This window comes from Suricata suricatta, chromosome 3 (genome assembly GCF_006229205.1).
Source record: "Suricata suricatta isolate VVHF042 chromosome 3, meerkat_22Aug2017_6uvM2_HiC, whole genome shotgun sequence".
NCBI lineage: Eukaryota > Metazoa > Chordata > Mammalia > Carnivora > Herpestidae > Suricata > Suricata suricatta.
Genome location: NC_043702.1, coordinates 116,739,121 through 116,757,994, shown reverse-complemented (window position 1 = coordinate 116,757,994; position 18,874 = coordinate 116,739,121). Strand labels below are relative to the sequence as shown.

At 53.6% G+C, this 18,874-nt stretch overlaps 1 protein-coding gene across 1 annotated transcript in view; it reads left to right on the top strand.

Annotated features, from left to right (window-relative positions):
- CNIH3 (cornichon family AMPA receptor auxiliary protein 3) overlaps positions 1-18,874 on the top strand; it is an 85,081-nt gene that overhangs the window by 40,381 nt on the left and 25,826 nt on the right. The window contains exons 2-3 of the mRNA XM_029933048.1: positions 4,135-4,203; positions 8,626-8,673. Of these exons, the coding sequence (XP_029788908.1) occupies positions 4,135-4,203; positions 8,626-8,673 (117 nt within the window). The remainder of the gene's footprint in view (positions 1-4,134; positions 4,204-8,625; positions 8,674-18,874) is intronic.

Here is an 18,874-nt window from a genome sequence, read left to right as displayed (position 1 = left end):
TAGGAGGGTGCCCGTCTCTCCACACCCTCGCCAGCATCTATAGTCTCTTGATTTGTTCATTTTAGCCACTCTGACTGGCGTGAGGTGGCATCTCAGTGTGGTTTTGGTTTGTGTTTCCCTGATGATGAGTGATGTTGAGCATCGTTTCATGTGGCTGTAGGCCATCTGGATGTCCTCTTTGGAGAAGTGTCTGTTCATGTCTTCTGCCCATTTCTTCAGGGGGTTATTTGTTTTGTGGGTGTGAAGTTTGGTGAGTTCCTTGTAGATTTGAGATACTAGCCCTTTATCTGATATGTCATTTGCAATGTATATAAATTTTAAAATGAGTTTTAAAACACGGAGAGGATTTGAAGTGTTCTTCTCGTCCGAGCAACAGTTGATGCTCACTTCCTGCTGCCAGTGGGGCTTTACTGGATTAAAGTAGTGTCCTTTTTAATTAAAATTTTTTTTTAATGTTTATTTTTGAAAGAGAGAGAGACAGAGCACGAGCAGGGGAGGGGCAGAGGGAGAGGAAGATACAGAATCTGCAACAGACTCCAGGCTCTGAGCTGTCAGCACAGAGCCTAATGTGGGGCTTGAACTTAAGAACTGTGAGATCATGACTTGAGCCGGAGTCCAACGCTTAACCGACTGAGCCGCCTAGGCGCCCCTGGCTGTCCTCGATTGTGGTGTCATTGTGACGCTCGAGGACAAAGGCTCACAGCCATGTTCACAGTCTGTCCCCGTGGGGCCCCCACACCATATTGTGAGTCTCCTGAGCTGGGACACGGTCGGGAGGTGGGGGCTGGGAACCATGAATTCATGCGAAGAGGGGCTGCCTGGCTCGCAAACACTCGGCTGCTGGCAATCCTGGGGTCGCCTGGCCACTTCACGCACCCTCAGTCCAGACCCCCTCCCAGCGCTTACACAGGTCAGGGCAGGATGGGAGCTGGGCCGTCACAGCCACAGCATGGGCACTGACTCCGTCCCCCGGGCTCCCACCTCTCCGGGGACTCAAAGGTGGTGCACCCACAGTTGTGGGGTTCTAAAGCTCCTGGGTCAGAGTATGGCGAATTGTCTCTATCATGGGATAACCAGCAGGCCGATGGCTTGCGGATGCCAGCCTGTGGGACTGGGGAAGGCTGGGCTCCGGGCTCCGTCCTCCATTCTGCTCCATTTGTCCTGTGTTGGGGTGAATGTGGGTGTTCCTGTTGAGGATGTCTGATTTCAGCAGACTGTACTGATGGGGCAAACTCAATAGGGAAAAACCAACAGGGATAATGGCCAGTTCTTGCCTTTAGGCCTCCAAATCCAACAACATGCGCGCAGTAGAAAGTGGACTGAGTTTAACCGAGCCTACATTTGGAAGGTTCATATGAAGCCAGGGACGTGATGTGGACCCAAAAGAGTTGGTGCTATCAGGTTGCATTAACAGAGACATAGGTCGCAGAACAGAGGAGGTGATAACGTTTACTCTCTATGCTAAGCTGAGCTCATCTTGAGTATGGTGTTTCCGTTTACAACCTGTAACGTCAGCAGAGGGCGATGGGGATGTGGCGGCAACTTAGAGCCAGTTTATAGAAAGGTTGGAGGCATTGAGCTTGAAGAACATGGATTTGCCGGGTTCGGGATGGCTGATAGTACTTCTGGGGGAAGAGTGATCTGCCCTGTGCTATGTGCTTCCAAAGCAGTGCTGCATGCTGGGATTTTCCATCATGATGGGAGTTTTTTTCTCTCTGTGCCGTTCAGTAGCTGCCGGGTAGATGTGGGTTTTGAGCGATTAAAGTGTGGGAACTAAACTTTTAATTTAATTTTAACTAATTAGGAGCACCTGGGTGGCTCAGTCGGCTAAGCGTCCGACTTTGGCTCAGGTCAGGATCTTGCAGTTCATGAGTTTGAGCCCCGCATCAGGTTCTGTGCTGACAGCTTGGAGCCTGGAGCCTCCTTCGGATTCTGTGTCTCCCTCTGTTTCTGCCCCTCCCCTGCACATGCTGTCTCTCCAAAATAAATAAACATTTAAAAAAAAGTAAAATAATTTTAACTAATTAAAATTAAAATTTAAAAATGGCTACATGCAGCTGCCTTGTTGGACAATGAACCTGTAGAAGGGAAATGAAAGAGTAGATCAGGGTTGGCAAATCTTTTTTTCTATAAAGGGCAAGCCAGTACCTATTTTGGACGTTGTGGGGCATGTGATGTCTGTTGGCCATTGCAGCATGAAGCATACTCGATACAGGAAAGAATGAACATGTCTGTGTTCTAATAAAACTTTCTGGGACCTGACATTTGAATATAATTTTTACATGTCACAAGATATTCTTCTCCGACTATTTCATTTTAATTTTTTTAATGTTTATTTATTTTTGGGAGACAGAGAGATAGCGTGCAAGCAGAGGAGGGGCAGAGAGAGAGGGAGACACAGAATCTGAAGCAGCTCCAGGCCCCGAGCTGTCAGCACAGAGCCTGACATGGGGCTCAAACTCACAAAATGCAAGATCATGACCTGGGCTGAAGTTGGATGCTTAACGAACTGAGCCACCCAGGCGCCCCATTTTTTTTGACTATTTTAAAGGTGTAAACACCATTCTTAGCTCACAGATCATACAAAAATGGGCCTGTGTAGCTTGCCGAGTCTGGCCCTGAATATGGGTAGGAGTGTAAGTTCAAGAGAGGAAGGCGGTAGTCATTGGAGGGACCCGGGAACAGCCGGAGCATCCCCAGTTAGAGGGGAGCTCTTGTCACAAATGGGCTCAAGAGCAGGCTGGACAATTCACCAGCTGGCGAAGGATGATGTAGAAATGTCTGCTCAGTACAAGTCCTCCTGGAATCTCCCCTGGATTCTGCGGGAGGTTTGGAGTCAGGATGACACGTGGCTGCTCTATTGTGACACCTGCTTTGTGCGGGGAGGTGAGCGGCTCGCCTGACTGGGTACTTGCTCTGGGCCCCGTGTGGTTGGGACGGGGACACCCTAAGGTGCCAGGATGGGGACACTGGGGGGTGGCTGTGGCTCTGTGCTTCCACCAAGCATCAGGGCCCCTGGGATGCACTGTCACGGGGGGTGGGGCGGGTAGTTATGACATTTTTGTGCTGCCTGGGAGCGATGTTCCTGAGAGCACCTCAGGCCTCCACCGGCCTGTCATCAAGTCCCCTTCTGGGGACAAAAGAGCCAGGGTGAAGGAGCGTCCCCTCTAGCTGACACTTTCCATGGACGTGCCTGGAGGAGGGGAGGGGGAGCTGGTGCTCTTCAGTGAGCTCTGCGACTCCATCCAGAGTGAGGTTGGGGACCCACGTCCCGCGACCCCACCTGCGTCTCCGTCCAGAGTGAGGTCGGGGACCCACATCCAACGGCCCTGTCCGAGAGGATGCGACTGCTCGGGAGCGGATTGTCGGGTCCTCTCTGTGACATCAGCACGGCTTCCCGGCTCTTCTCTTCTCCCTTCATCCTGACTTCTGTCCGTCTCACTTCCATCGGCATCTCTGCCACAATCAATGACAATAGAAAATAAACAGCTTCTTCCTATAAAGAGAGAATCGGGAAGCGCTGGTTTGGAGTGTCAGTTGTCTGGTCCTTCCTCCGCCCCCGCCCCCCACTGTAATAGAGTTTCTCCATGTCTTTGTAGAGCACCGGCGGCTGGCGCGGCTCTAGTTTGGGGATTGAGAACAGTTGGAATCCGCGTATTTGGCAACAGCGTTGTGTGAGGCAGTGATCTGGTCCTTTAACATTGGGGACGCAGCTGCCATTATGGCGTCAGCGGCTACTCTGTCCCGTCAGAGGTGTGGTTTCTTCTCGTGTCTCCAATGGTGAGGGGCTAGTTTCTTAGCGAGTGTAGCGTTGAGAGGACAGCTTTGCTGTCCGTCCTCACCAGGCTGTGTGTTGCATCTGTGGGACTTACTTGCTAGTCACAGGGATGAGCCCTTATGCGGTACCCGGCCCATTCCCTATTCCGGGGATTTTTAAGCGGACGCAGAGGATGACAGGAGCACAGTCAGCCCCAGGTGTCCGTCGCCAGCTCTGACAGTGACCGACTCTAGCCAGCCTCCTGTCATTGACCTCCCTGCCTCCTATATCATTTGCAGCAAATCTACAGGGAGCTTGTGACATGGTACATTGACTCATCCTTGCACTAACATCTTGATTCTGTGTCTTCATTTCAGATAATTGCCTTTGATGAATTAAGGACAGATTTTAAGAGCCCCATAGACCAGTGCAACCCTGTTCATGCGGTAAGTGGTGGGAACTGGTGGTGGCCAGGGTGGTGGAGGGCAGGGTGGATGAGGGCAGGGTGGTGGAGGGCAGGGTGGAGGAGGGCAGGGTGGTGGTGGGGAGCAGGGTGGAGGAGGGCAGGGTAGTGGAGGGCAGGGTGGAGGAGGTCAGGGCGGTGGGCCTGTGGAGGAGGGTGGTTCTGATGGGGGTAGGGCAGGTGGAGGACACCCTGGGCCCCGAGTGCCTGGCTCCAGGCTGTGGAGGACATGTCTGGTTCTGAGGTGGAATATCTGGACTTCCTCACAAGTCACATGTGCAGATCGCAGTCACCAGGGGGGAGGGGCTGTGGTGCTGAGGCCTCTGGGGCTGTCTTGTGGCTGTCCTCCCCTGAACCCGCACGTCAGCGGGCGTCTCAGTGGGCCACATGCAGGGCACGTTGTACGAGCCTCTAGCCCACGTCTACTGCCCGGGAGACACTCAGCCTGAGAGAGGTTGGCTTGCCTCCTGCTGTGGAACGTGAGAGAGAGAGACAGAGACAGAGACAGAGACAGAGCTTGAGCAGGGGAGGGGCAGAGAGAGGGAGACACAGAATCTGAAACAGCTCCAGGCTCTGAGCTGTCAGCACAGAGCCCGACGCGGGGCTCAAACTCATGAATCGAGAGATCGTGGCCTGAGCTGAAATCGGATGCATGACTGACTGAGCCACCCAAGCGCCCCACATTTATTTTGAGAAAGATACAGAGAGTAAGCAAGGGAGGGGCAGATGGAAATAGGGAGACAGAGAATCCCAAGCAGGGTCCAAGCTGTCAGCGCAGAGCCTGATGTGGGATTCAAACCCAGGAACTGTGAGATCATAACCTGAGCTGAAATCAGGAGTCAGACACTCAACTGACTGAGCTGCCCAGGCACCCTGGTGATATTTTTAGTTGGATGCTGTAGCCCGACCGGCAGGATTTGCTAGTGTGACGTCAGGGCTCACTGCTTAGTGACAGGGACACAGGGATCTAATCTCCCTGGAGGAACCACAAGGCCAGGGGACCAGGCTTCAGAGTCGCCTCCGTGAAGTGCAGGTTTTTGCTGGAGTTGCAAGGATTTTTCTGCCTCTGCTGCGTGTAGGAGAACTGTGATCTCTACCGCGCCATTTACCGCACATACGGACTGTTGTGTGAGGGCCCACACGCTCAGGCGGCGAGGTCAGGATTCGAGGCCTGCCGTCTGTGTTCTTACCTCCTCCTCTGTGTGGTCTCTTTCAGAGATCTGATTTTCGAAAGCGTGATTTTTAGAATCCCTTTGGCATCTGATGCCACGGAGTAGAGCCTTCCAGAGTCGGCTGTGGGAAGCAGAATTCTGTAGCAAGTTGAAAGAATCCCTGAGACGCACTTGAAAACTCCCTAGTTTTGTGAAATGTGTGTTAAAATCCACCTTGTTTCCATCTGCCAGTGTCCCCGCCCACCGGTGGTAACCTAGCCTGAAAGGGCTGCCCCTCCCTTCCCCTACCTCACTTTCTGGACGCTTCTCGTTTGGCGGTGGCTTGTCCACACCCGCCAGGGGCAGAGCTGCTCAGCTGGAGAGGGAGGTCACTGACCAGCGCTCCGTGCTCCTAGCTGTCCGGGTTCACTTCAGGACGCAGCTCACTTAGAACACCCGGGGCTTTCTGGAAGGACCCCAGGACCCACACGGGGTCCGCGGGGACTCTGCGAAGGGTCAGAGCAAGAACGGAGCCTGCAGACAGCAGGAGCTCAGCTATTGTTGATGAGAGTGAATCCTGCAGGGTGAGGTGAGCCTGGACACTGGGTCTCAGCTCTCCTGTCCTTAGAGCCATGCTTTGATCCGGGTCATGATGTAGTTAAGGAGCCTGGACCCTGCCAACCAGATTCAGGATGACTGAAGCCCCAGGAAAGTTTTGTCTGGGAGTTTGAAAGTTTATTTACTTATTTTGAGAAAGAGCGAGCGAGCATGAGAGGGAGAGTGGTGAAGGGGCAGAGAGAGAGAGGGAGACACAGGATCCGAAGCAGGCTCCAGGCTCTGAGCTGTCGGCTAGAGCCTGTCGTGGGGCTTGAACTCACGAACTGTGAGATCGTGACCTGACCTGCAGTCAGTTGCTTAACTGACTGAGCCACCCAGGCGCCCCTCTTGTCTGGGATTTTTAAAAAAATCTAGTAAAACCCTACATTGAAGAGTATTAGGCACATTTTCTTGGGTCTTAGGATTTACTCCCTGGCAGGAAGTTGAGTGCTTTAGCTGCCTCATTAATTCCTGTTGGACTGATCTCGGCCTCCGTAGAGGCTCAGAGCAGCCCCCTCCCTGGGCGGTGACGCCTGCCAGTGGACTCGGCTCCTACACGGTCACTCTAGGAAGATCCCCTAAAGCACAGTCTTGCTGGGCCCTCAGGGTAGACCCCTCTTCCAGGAGGAGAGGGGGAGGGGGCCCCTGTTACTCTAGTTTCTCATTTAGCCCTTCCCATCCTTCGGTGTCGCCATGGAGCGAGGGAGCCGTTGTCCCCAGAAGCCCAGATGGTGCATCCCGGAGCACCCTCTCTGTGCCTGGTTCCACACACCTCTGCTCATTCTCCACATAGGCAGCCTCGATGCCCAGCTGTGTGTGGGTTTGTGTGTGCACGTGCCTGTGTGGGCACACACACGTGTGGTCTGGCTTCCTCGCCAGGAGTCCTGATGTGAGCTCTTCCCTCTGGGCTGCAGGAGTGCACAGGAATCACCATGAGTCACTTAGGGACGCAAGTGTCCCAGCCACTGTCTCCTCCACATCTGTGAGGAGTCTCATCACCGTCACATCCACGGCCACCAAATTACCTCGGTAAGGAAGTGCTGGCGATGCCGCAGCTGTGCTCACAGTGGCTTTGGAACACAAGAAAGCTGTTGTGGGGAAAGGGAGGTAGTACACGGTGTGTGACGTGAAAGTCACCACCTGTCTGGCCGCTGAGAACCTGTCTGCAGCCGTGAGGAAGGCTCCAGAGAGGGACCTCAACATTTGCAAAGGTCTTAGCCTGGGGGCATAGTGGGATGATTATTTCCCCTAAATACACTTACTGTAGAAAAGTAAAGCCAGGGGTGCCTGGGCGGCTCAGTTGGGTAAGTGTCTGACCTCAGCTCAGGTCGTGATCTCTTGGTTTGTGAGTTAGGGCCCCGCACTGGGCTCTGTGCTGACAGCTCAGAGCCTGGAGCCTGCTTCAGTTTCTGTGTCTCCCTCTCTCTCTCTGCTCCCCCCCAATCACACACTCTCTCTCTGTCTCTTGAAAAATAAATAAATGTTAAAAATTTTTAACATAAATAAATGTTAAAAAAAAAAAAAGTAAAACCAACGGGCAGGGACCTGCCCTACCTTAGACACAAATCAGGACACACGTGCTCCAGGGACCCCAGTGGGAGGTCCTCCAGGGAGAGCTGACTGTGGGCGCCTAGACGTCCCTGGTGCTTGTCTTAGAGCCAAAAGTTTGTGTCTCTTCACCCCTCCCCCACTCCCTGTCTCTGATGACCACACCCCTGATCTCCTTTTCTATGCGTTTGCTCTGATTTTGTTGTATTTTTAGATTCCATAAATGTAAGTGACATCGTACGGTATTTGTCTTTCTCTGTCTGGCTTATTTCACTTGGCATAATGCCCTCTGGTCTGTCTGTGTTATTGCAAACCGCAGGGGTTCCTTCCTTTTTATGGTCGAGTAAATTCCAGTGTGTGTGTGTGTGTGTGTGTGCGCATGCACATGTGTGCATCATATTATATATGTATACGCTGTGTATGTATATGTGTGTGCGTGTGTGTATACATGACATTTTCTTCTTCCATTCATCCATCCATGGACACTTAGATAGCTTCCATGCTATGACTATTATAAATAATCCTGCAGTGAGCACAGAGGTGCAGGCATCTTTTCCAGGTAGTGATTTCATTTTCTCCAGGCAGATATTCAGAAGTAGAATTACTGGATTGTAGGGTAGTCCTATTTTTAACTTTCTGAGGAGCCCCCACACGGCTTCCCCCAGCGGCCGCAGCGGTCCGCATTCCCACCACCAGTGCAAAGGGTCCCCTTTCTCTGCATCCTCACCAACACCTGTTGTTTCCCATGCTGATTTGGCCATCCTGACGGGCGTGAGGGGATCCCTGGTTTTGATAGGCAGTTCCCTGGTGATCAGTGACAACCACCTTTTCACGTGCCCACTGGCTGTCTGTATGTCGTCTTTGGGAAAATACCTATTCAGATCCTCTGCCCATTTACATTTGGATTATTTGGTTTTTTGCTAGTGAGTTCTATGAGCAGAAACTCTTCTTAGGAGGTGCTGGATGGGAGTAGGCCACACGACCGGGAGGGGCCTCTGGTGGGCTCTGCCTCCTCTACTGGGGGCTGAATGTGGGGGCTTCTCACGTTCTTCCAGCAGAACATCTAACCTCCTAACCTCCCCTCTTTTCCTTTCTTATGCATCCTGAAGAGGGAACGGCTGAGGAACATTGAACGCATCTGCCTTCTCCTGAGAAAGGTCAGTGCATGAACACCACCTTGCCACACAGAGGGACAGCTCCTGCCTGCTCCAGCCCCGCCTCCCCAGAATGGCAGAAGGGCAGGGGGGCGGGGGTTGGAGCCAGTGAGCGAGCAGCTGGCTGGAAACCTCCAGAGATAAAAGGAGCTGATTAGAATGGGTGGCCATCCATCAAAGTGGCAGCACTGGGTGTTTGCAGGTGCCTCTGGTTGGATCAGGAGGGCCTCTGTCTTTGCGTGACGATGGACGGTGTTTGCACCTGACGTTGCCCCCGCAGCCTCTGTTCCAGTCTGGGGCTGGGCTCTGAAATGTTCAGCTGTGCAGATTGATCTGCGTCATGGGGAGTGTGTCGGGGGTGGGATGGGAAGCGTGACGAAAGGGACAGCTGGGCGTTCGGAGCGTTGCTCTGAATGGATGGGCAGCAGTCACAGCTGCCCAAGTGAACCCGGGAAGCACGTGTGTCCACGCACATTCATGGGCGCATGTGCAGCTCAAGCTCTCTGTGTCGCGGCTGGGAAAACCCGATGGCGGAGGGACTGCCACTCTCTAGTCAGGAAGGCATGTGCTTTTTGCAGCAAAATGTAGAGAGCAGAAACTTGCAGGTAGAGTAAGTGGTGCCGTGGCCTTGAGCCAGAGGATGCCCCCATCTCTCTCCTGAGTCAGAGGACACCCCCTGTCTCTGTCCAGAGCAGGTAGGCCACAGGACACGAGAGAGCCACCTGTCAACCCAAAAGGAGCTTTTGAGCCTCCTGTGAATAGGAGAGAAACAAATACCATGCCAGCATTGACAGAAGGGAAATCATGGTGCAAGCCTTTGAAATTTTTCTAGATTTCAGTATTGATGCCTTCCATTGGAAGACCGAGCTTAATCAAGAAGTTAATTCTTTCTCCTGCTAATTACCTGCACGGTGAGGTTTTCTTAACACTCTGTATTGGAGATTCATGTCTTGGACGGGGCAGCCGGGAAGCATGGTCAGTGACGGGAAGCGTGTGAAAACACTAGTGATCCAAGAGTTAAGTGTGATTTAAGAAAACAGCACATGGCATTTGGTATTAAGGGTAGTTCATGAATCTGTAAATTATTTTCCAGGTAGTATCTTGGATGCCACTAATGCCTTCAGTTGTGACTTCCGGTCTCTGGCTGGTACTTTATGACTGACAGCTAAGTGTCTGTCATATCCCTTTCCCCCATCCTGAATGTACCCTGGCAGGGCGGTGATCCACATCCTTCACATAAGGTTTGCTCACCCTTCTGAACTGCTTGACTGCTTACTCTGGCTGGACAGTGGACAGTGGGCAGGGGCTGGGGCCGCCTCTGCTAGGGTCCTGCCTTACAGCCTAAAGGTCAAAGCCAAGGGTGTGAAATAACGGGGGGCTGCGAAAGAATTAGCATTACCATTTGCAAGTTTACATATAGTTTGCATACATTTCTATAAACAGGAGTCTCCAGGAAACATTCTCTAAGGGCCTTTTTCTGTTTCTTGCACTTTTCATAGACCCTGTTCCCCCTACCTCCCAAGCCCGCCTTGCCTCGGTCTCTGCGGCCCAGTGAAGGCAGGTGCCACTCAGCGTTAGTGGGAGATGCCAGGGAGGGACGTTCCAGTAGACAGTAGGGGACAGGGACACTGACTTCAGGTCTTCAGGTGTCAGAGTTGCGCCCCAATCACTCGTCCTGCAGCCCAATGGCCTCGGCCCTGACACTGGCTACACAAGGACTAACCCAAAACATGTCTCTTACTACACTTTGTATTTTTACATCACACATAACTTTGTCGTGCTCACGGTCTACACAGCAGGTCCTTAACCCACAACTCCCTGTGCCTTCACACGCTTCTGTGCCCAGCACCCTCCTTGGGGTCTGTACTGTCACCTGACTCATATTTGCTCCCTGCCAGTTCTGGTCCCTTCCACGGGAGAGGCGGTGACACACGTAGGCTTCCTTTCCCTCGGTGCGACTCTAACCCCAGGCGCAGTGAGTGCACCGCCCCCTCGTGCAGCTGCTGGGGAATTAACTGGGAGAAGACAGGTGCGCACAGCTTAGAGCAGACCCTCAGTGGCAGCTGGGAACCCACGAGCCCCCGTCCCCCCAGTACACCCGTGGTGTGCGGCGGTCCAGGTGCGGTGGCCCGTGGTGGGTGGCCTCCCCCGGGCGCCCCACCCGTCCCGCCTGCTCTGGTCCTCCTGCCAGAGTCAGAGCCCATGCCGGGCATGGGGGGAGGGTGAGTGGGTCTAGTGAGCACCACCACCTTCTGGGAGCTGCACCTTCCAAGAAATCCCTTGGAACTTGTCCCCTGACAGCCAGAGTTGTCTGTTGTTAAACCACCTCCTCAGCTTTCGCGGGAGGAAGGAAGGGATTTTCAAAGTGGATCCATTTCAAGCTCTGTAATTATCAGAAAATGTGTTCTTTGGGTAATTGTCTGAGCTGCAGGGTCCTCCCGTCGATGTGTGTGTATGACTCACTTTCTAGGGTGAGAGGCACTCAGCACGCCGCCCTCCCGCTGGAGCAGGATGTCGCTCCGTGAGGCGCAGAGAAGGGCAGGCTGGGAGCGGGAAGCATCTGGCTGCATCTCCAAGTTCAGGAAAGGAAGTTCAGTGAGAGCCCAAGGTCGGCATGAGCGTGGGGAGAAGTGTTCCTTGCTAGCACTGGCTGGCACACCCTGGGTTTGGTTGTCCTGGGACCTGGGAAACGTCACCTCCCTTGGGCCAGATTGGATGTCGGTGATGTCCTCGTGTCCCCCTGAGCCTGTGTGCGTGGCAGGACTCAGGATGCTGTGTGGCCTGACAGATCTGTGTTCTCCATGTCCCCCCAACTTCTGCAAGCCTGTGTCCACTGCAGGTTTTCTGACCTCTGTGACTGCAAAAAGCCCCAGTGGGTGGATAATTTCCCCCCCCCCCCCCGCATCGAGTTCCCTCCCCGCCATAGAGCTTCCTCGCCCACATCGAGTCCCCTTCCCCCATCGAGCTCTCTCCCCTGCATTGAGATCCCTCCCCCCATTGAACTCCCTCCCCCACATCAGCACCCTCCCCCATCAAGCTCCCTCCCCTGCATTGAGCCTTCTCCCCTGCATGGAGCCTTCTCCCCTCATCCAGCTCCCTCCCCCTATCCAGCCATAGCCTATGCCGCGGAAGAGGAGGACAGGTGGGGGGTGGGGTGGGGGTGTATTGATCCTCTGGGGCAGTGTAACCAGGTGGGAGGTGGCAGGTGCACCAGGTTTTATTCTGGAAAGAACACGGTGACTGTTAAGCCACAGGACTTCCCACGAATGACCACCTGTGCCCCTCCCCCTTCATGCTTACCGGAGCCACACCTGTGTTGGGGGAGGGGTCACGGCAGGAAGCACAGCTGAATGGTGTGAAAACTGTATCCACTGCAGAGGCCCCACAATGTGGTCCTGTACAAGCTGCTGGTCGAGTAGGGAGATCACACTGCTGTTCCCGAGTCCTCACCCTCCCCTCAGCCCTGCCTGCTTCTGTGATCTTGCTGTGTGATTGTGTAGGCTCTCTGTCCACTAGATCCAGTGACCCCCAGTCAACCTTCAGCTGTGTGAGCAAGTGTAAGTGATTGTTGTTGAAGGAACTGAATCTTGGAATGATTTGTTATGCAGCATTATTACGGCAATGACTAACTGATACTGCAAGCATGTGCTACTTATATAAGGGGCAGAGTCTTTTTTAAAAAGTGATTGTGTTCTGTGCCACACATCAGCTGTTTGCTGACTCTACACATTTATGAATAGACCAGTTCAAACTCTGTCCCAATTTCTTTGACCTCAGAGGAGTCTGCTAAATGCACTAACGTACCAGAGCCCAGAGAAAGACTCAAGTTGCTTTGGGTTGCCATATTTGTCCGGCATTAGCTACCTGGAGGAATAGTGAGGATGGTGTCTTTTCCGTAATTCCCAGCGCTCCTGCCACAGGGACTGACTGAATCTCGGTTCTTTTTAGCCGCTGGTGCTGTTCTTCCTTTGCACTCTGGAGAGAACAGTGTATTGAGGGACATGGTACAGTTGAAAAAGGACATGGTACAGTTGAAAAGGGACACATAAACTCAGAGGCAGTTGCATGGACTGCTTGAAAGACCATCCTTGACTTAGGAATTTTCCAGAATGAAATTCTGAGTTGGCTGGTGGATTTCTAAACAGTGCTGGAGACAGGAGCTGTGTATGTTTCTAGAGTGACCACAACCCACCTTTAAATGAATTAGCTCTTTTATGTATATATTTTAATGTTTATTCATTTTTGAGAGACAGAGTGTGAGTGGGGGAAGAGAAGAGAGAGAGGGAGACACAGAATCTGAAGCAGGCTCCAGGCTCTGAGCTGTCAGCACAGGGCACAGGGCTTGAACCCACTAGCCCCGAGATCATGACCTGAACTGAAGTTGAATGCTTAACTGACTGAGCCACCCAGGCACCCCAAGAATTAACTCTTAATCCTCATAACAACACTACGAAGCACTCTTGATTAACAGATGAGGGAGTCGGGGTGCAGAGAGCTTTACCGTTTTGGGGTCTCCTATTTCTCAAGTCGGCAGATCTGAAGTCCACTCTTCTAATCACAAAATCGGGGAAGTTGTTGCTTCTCTGACACCTGCTGCTTGTGGACCACCAGACGCCAATATGGCTCAGCTGTTTGAAGGGAAGGCACGGATCCCCAAAACGGCAGGGACCCTGTCGTATGCTTGTCTCCCCATGACGGGGCTGAGTGGATTCCTTTAAGGCTCTTTTCCATTTCCATTTAACTACTTGGTAGGATGGTTCTCTCCTCAAGGGACTGTTTGAAGAAAAGTAAAAATATCCTAGGACAACGCTTGCAACTAGTTCAGAAACTGTGTCTCATGTTTAATGTATTTTCCGTGACTTTCTGTGGCAAACTCCTCGTTAGTCAGAGGGAAGGATGGAACATTTTGCTCGCCGTGTGAACAGCAGTGCTGTCCCGGGATTGCTGAACCAGAGCCGGGGGCTGGGGGCAGCAGGGGCTCTGTCCTCACCTCGCTCATGGCAGAAGCAGCAGAGGACCTACAGCAGCTCTGGCTCCCCATTGCCTGTGGCTGGTTGGCCATATCCTCTCTGGTCCTTCATCACCACCATCATAGAGGGTCAGGCCAGTTATGACAGCTGTGACATCTACTTTTCACCGGTCCGCGGGGCGCTGGTTGGTCCCCTGATGCTGGCTGGGCTTATGGGGTGAAGAGGGTGGCCTTCCACTCTTGTCACTAGTCTGGCTAGCAGACCATTAGCTGGTCTAGGACAGCCTCCATGGAGGGGAGGGGGGTTGGATCTGCTCTCCATCTCGTCCTCCGGTGACCTGCCCAGGCTCTGCTCACAGTCTCACAGAGAAGCCGGAGAACAAGTGGAAACATGCAGGAGCTTTTTCAAGCTTTGGTTTGTGTCGGATCTACTAGCGCCCCATGCATGGGCTGACACAAGTGATGTGGCCGAGCCCAGGGTGTCATTTCAGAAGCTCCCCACCTGTTTTAAAAGTTAGTAAAGAGGTCTTCATGGGGTTCAGTCACAACTGCTGTTCACATGGCTCCAACACCATGTCACTGTCCTTGGGGCAGCTTCTGGGAGTGGGGAGGGCAAGCAGAACCCACTTTTCAAAGGCAGGAGAGGGGGCGAGGGGCCTGGGCACCTGGGCCCACCTCACCAGTCAGCCCTTGGTCATGTCTTCCTGGTGACCTCCACCAACACAGAGTAGGTCTGAGAGGCACTACAGAGTCACCGGCAAAGGTGTTGCTGTGGCGAGCCCATTCCTGGGCACTTACAGTTAAGTGCTGTCCATCTACCACATCCTTAGGAAGAGGATTAAGAGTCAGGGATTGGGACAATGGGCTACACCTCACTCCTGTCAGGACAGGCATCAGGAAGACAAGGGATAACAAACTTTGAGGGGGCTGTGGAGAAAAGGGACCCTTGTGCCCTGTTGGTGAGAATGCAAGTTGATGCAGCCACTACGGAAGACAATATGGCAGGTCCTTAAAGTTAAAAATAGAACTACCCTGTGATCCAGCAGTTCTACTTCTGGTTATCTCTTCGGAGGAAATGAACACGCTAAGCCAAAGAGATGCATCACCCCTGTGTACATAGTGGTCTTACTTACAGTAGCCAAGACGTGGAGACAACCCAAGTGTCCATTGGTGGATGAGTGGATAAAGAGGTCGTGGTGTGTGGACACCAGTGTCTCAGTCTTCCTTGAGCCCCCACAGCTTAGTACGATGTGGGTCCCAAGGCTGATTTTCAGCGTGGGATCCAGAGATGAAATGCTAACTCTGGAATGGACCTTAGAGGTCATCTGATCAGACGTCTCATTTTCAGATGGGGAAACTGAGGCTTGGGGGCTCAGTGGTGAGATACATCACAGCCGGTGTGTCTGGGGTGTTTGGCTGTGTGGAGTGTCCAAGGTCACCGAAGCTGGACAGAACTGGTCTCATCTGTGAGCTCTCTGGGGCAGGGACCCCACCTGCTTGCTCACGAGGACCTTCCCAGGGCTGAACTCAGAGTGCAGGATTCAGTAACACTTCCCACATCCCGACCCCACGTTAGTGGCCATTTCACTGTGTGTAGCATTTACTAGGCATGAGTTTTGTCTCCCCCTCACCCCCAGGGTACAGAGCTCACCAACATGGCATCTGTTCTCACAACCTGACCTTCTAGGCAGGTGTGTGGACATGGTGGTTTTGCTGTGAGAAGTCCTCAGACCACTGCCCGTTCTGACAGAAATGAGCTGTTTTTCTGTAACCTCTTTCTTCCCTCATGAGTGTGAAAAGGGACTCCGGGTGCCGCGGGTGCTGGAGGCAGGAAAGGGTGATGAGTGTGGGTTCTGCTTCAGGGAAGGACACAGGGAGCCCATCCAGGGTGGGGTGTGGTCAGGAGGGCGGTGCCTCCAGGGGCCACCAGGGGACCCACATGTGCTCCTCCTGCTGGGTCTCTTCGGTCTGCAGGGTGTCACACCATGATGTCCCTTCAAGCCCAGGGTGGAGGGGGAGGAGGGAGAGTGCTGTTTCCGAGGGGGACTTGTCCCAGAAGGTGCACAGACCTCTTCCACTTAAGTCATTGGCCGGATCTTAGGCAAATGGGCACAGCTGGTCTCATTTTGGGGGCCGTATGCTCAGCCCAAGACGAGGGATTTTATTCCAGAGAGAAGGAGGCAGTAAACACTGGGAGAGGGGCAGATCCTGGCCTCAGGGAGGAATTGGTCCGCAGAGCCACGTTGCAGGGCGCACGGCCACAATTCTGCACCTGGGACTCTATGGGTTGCATGGGCAGGGGCAGGCCAGGCATCGGAGGTGGTGATCACCAGGCAGTGGAGGTTGAGGTAGGGTTTGCAGTATTTGGAAAAGCCGGGGAGTCCTGGACATTGGCCTCGTGGGTGTGGGTGGGCAGCGATCTGACTTGATTCACTCATTTGACTGGAATCCATTTCTAGTGCTAAATGGATTAGGTCCTGTACCGGGTGCTGATGGGTGTGTGTGTGTGTGTGTGTGTGTGTGTGTGTGTGTGTGTGTGAGCTGTGAAGACATGCTCAGTCCTGCGAAAAGGGATCTTGTTTTTTTCCCCCCTGAATTCCTGCCTCGGAGTCTCTCAGAGCCCCAGCCACACACCTTCCGTTACAGTCCCTCATACAATTACCTTACAAATTTGTAATTTGGAAGGGATCGTGCCTTCTTAACTTTTGTACACACCGCACCGCCTGGCGAGGTGTCTGCTTTGCGCTAATTAGCTAGATGGATTAGGGAACAGGCGCCTGGCAGCCACTATCATTTTCATAACACATGTGGCAGAATTCTCCCTGCTGAGCGGGATAAAGGCAGGCCAGGTGACCAAGGAGAGGCTGGTGGCAGGTGTGATGAACTTTGTCTCATCAGAGGGCCCCTCCCTGCCTGGCGGGCAAGCCCACGGACAGGGCTAGAGTGCTGGTTCTCGGCCTCAGGCCGGTTGGCATCACCTGGGGAACCTGGGATGTGCTGCTCCTGGTCTGTCCCATAGTCTCTGTGGCACACGGCCTGGGCTTCGGGGTTTGGGGGTCTGTTCCCTGCCCCCTGGGTGGGCTGCAGCTTATGGAGCTGGAGGGGAGGAGCAGGCGGTGGGGGGGGGGGAGGAGAGGGCGGGAGGCCTCCACTGTCTCAGCCCCCAGGGGCGGTTTAGAGGGCCATCATTTCCTAAATGCACTACAGTAAAAGCAGTAATTTGCAGGCGGGTGCCCAAGCGGACTGAAGGAGCCAGCTCCTGACTTCCTGTTTCAGAGGATGGGGTTGACCCAGGGGGAGGGCTCTGCCTATAATCTGCAGAAACCTTGCTTTTCCTTCTAGAAGCTCCCTATTCCACAGCATGATGAGGGATAAAAACCTGTGTTTTTCAACCCCCCCCCCCCACCAGGGCCCACCCTTCCAGGTAATCATTCCTGCCCTTTTTCCAATTGCTGAAAAAGCAAGAAACGTTTCTGGGTCATGTTTCTAGGCCATGAGATGTGCCAATATCACCAAATTCTAATGGCCTCTGGTTCCCTGAAGGGCTCCCTAGTCTCTGCCTCTGTGAAGTTCAACCCCAGCACCAGCCTATACCCACAGAGAGCTCCTATGGCTCAGCCCCGGATGTATCTTCTCCCCTCGGTTAGCCGCGCTGCCGGGGCACCGAGCCAGCTCCATTTGCCGCTGGCGTGGGGTTTGTTTCTCTGGAAGCAGTTGGGGCCCTGGTCCTCCTCCAGCATGGAGTCCCACTGGCTCTGACCGCTAACTGTCGCTGCGGCACAGTTATGAAACACATGGAGTTTTTTCTTTGGGATAAGACCAGCCAGTAGACACGAATGCGTCAAGTGTGCTCTACAAATGCAAAGTGCCATTGTTTTAAAGGGACAGAGAGACCGGCCTGTTCTCTTTTTGTATCTGCCAAATGGTCACGGCTGCGATGAAATCCTGGAGGACAGCGGTCACCAGTTGTAGCCCAGGAGGGGCAGCTCTGCTGACATCACCACCCCTCGTGGCTCAAGCCACCAGGACCTGGGTGTCCTGGTAGGAAGCAGATGAAGGAGCCCCTTGGTGAGGTCAGATTACATCAGTGGGACGCACGATGACAGAGGGGCCATGTCACCCTCCCCCAGTGAGCTAGACCGTCACCCAGGCCATCATGCTCTCAGATGCTTTTTCATAGCGGTGATGCCAGCCACCACATGGATGTTGGTTTGCTTGACATTACTGACCAAGTATTTCAAACGCAGATAGTTGGGACTTTAAGAGGAAGGCCGAGTGGTGGGGATAGGGACAGTCAGAGCTGTGGTCCTTCCTGAAGGGTAGGCTTTCTTCTGTGTGCTGCTGGGGATGCAGGCAGGTCTGGATGCCTGGCTGTCCCTGGAGTGGCGTGTAACTCAGAGCGCTTTGCTGGCAGCCCTGGGGTCCCTGCCTTATCCCTGTCTCTGGGGCAGCAGGTGCAGGGTCACACCCAGCTCTGACTCCCAGCCTCCTACCTTACGGAAGTCCTCGTGTTCCCACGTCTACATCTCCCAGGACAGTCCCGTGCCTTTGTGGTTCTCAGAGATGCCCGGTGGCCAGCCGTAACATTAACCCCTGCACTCGGGGTAGGCCCCCCCGTCCCCGTGCTCCTCTGGTCTGATGGCCTTCTCACCTGGTTCTCGGCCTCCATGTCAAGAGCAGGCTGAGTTCTTGGACCAAAGGCATCTTCTCATTTTCAAGAGACTGTTGGGGATGGCTTGGCCTGAAGGAGCCACCCCAAGGCACTGCGCCGCCATCTGTTAGCATAGAGGTACTCGTCTACCCGGATGGCAGGGACAACAGAGATTTTTTCCCTCACAGCTCTGGAGAATGGGGGTCCAAGATCCATCGTAGACAGGTTGTTTCCTGCAGGGACCCCTCCCTGGCTTGCAGGTGGCCGCCTTTGCCTTTGTCCTCAAGTGTGACTTTTGGGGGGACAGGATCCATGCACCAGAGAAGAGTCTAGGGAAACGACATCCCATGGGCAGGACGATGGGCTGGCCTTACCTTGGCACCCACAGGTGTAATCCAGGGAAGAGGGGCCAGACTGCCGCTTTCTGTAGGACTTATTGCATGTTTATCAGGATAAAAAGAAAACTCACTCTGAGCAAAGCCTGTGAAGGTCGCTCCCCTCATCCTCCAGGGGGAGAAGGTCCAGAAAGGTCAGCTAGCTGCCTGAACCCAGAGAGGGGTTAAGTGCATGCATCGTGAGCCCCT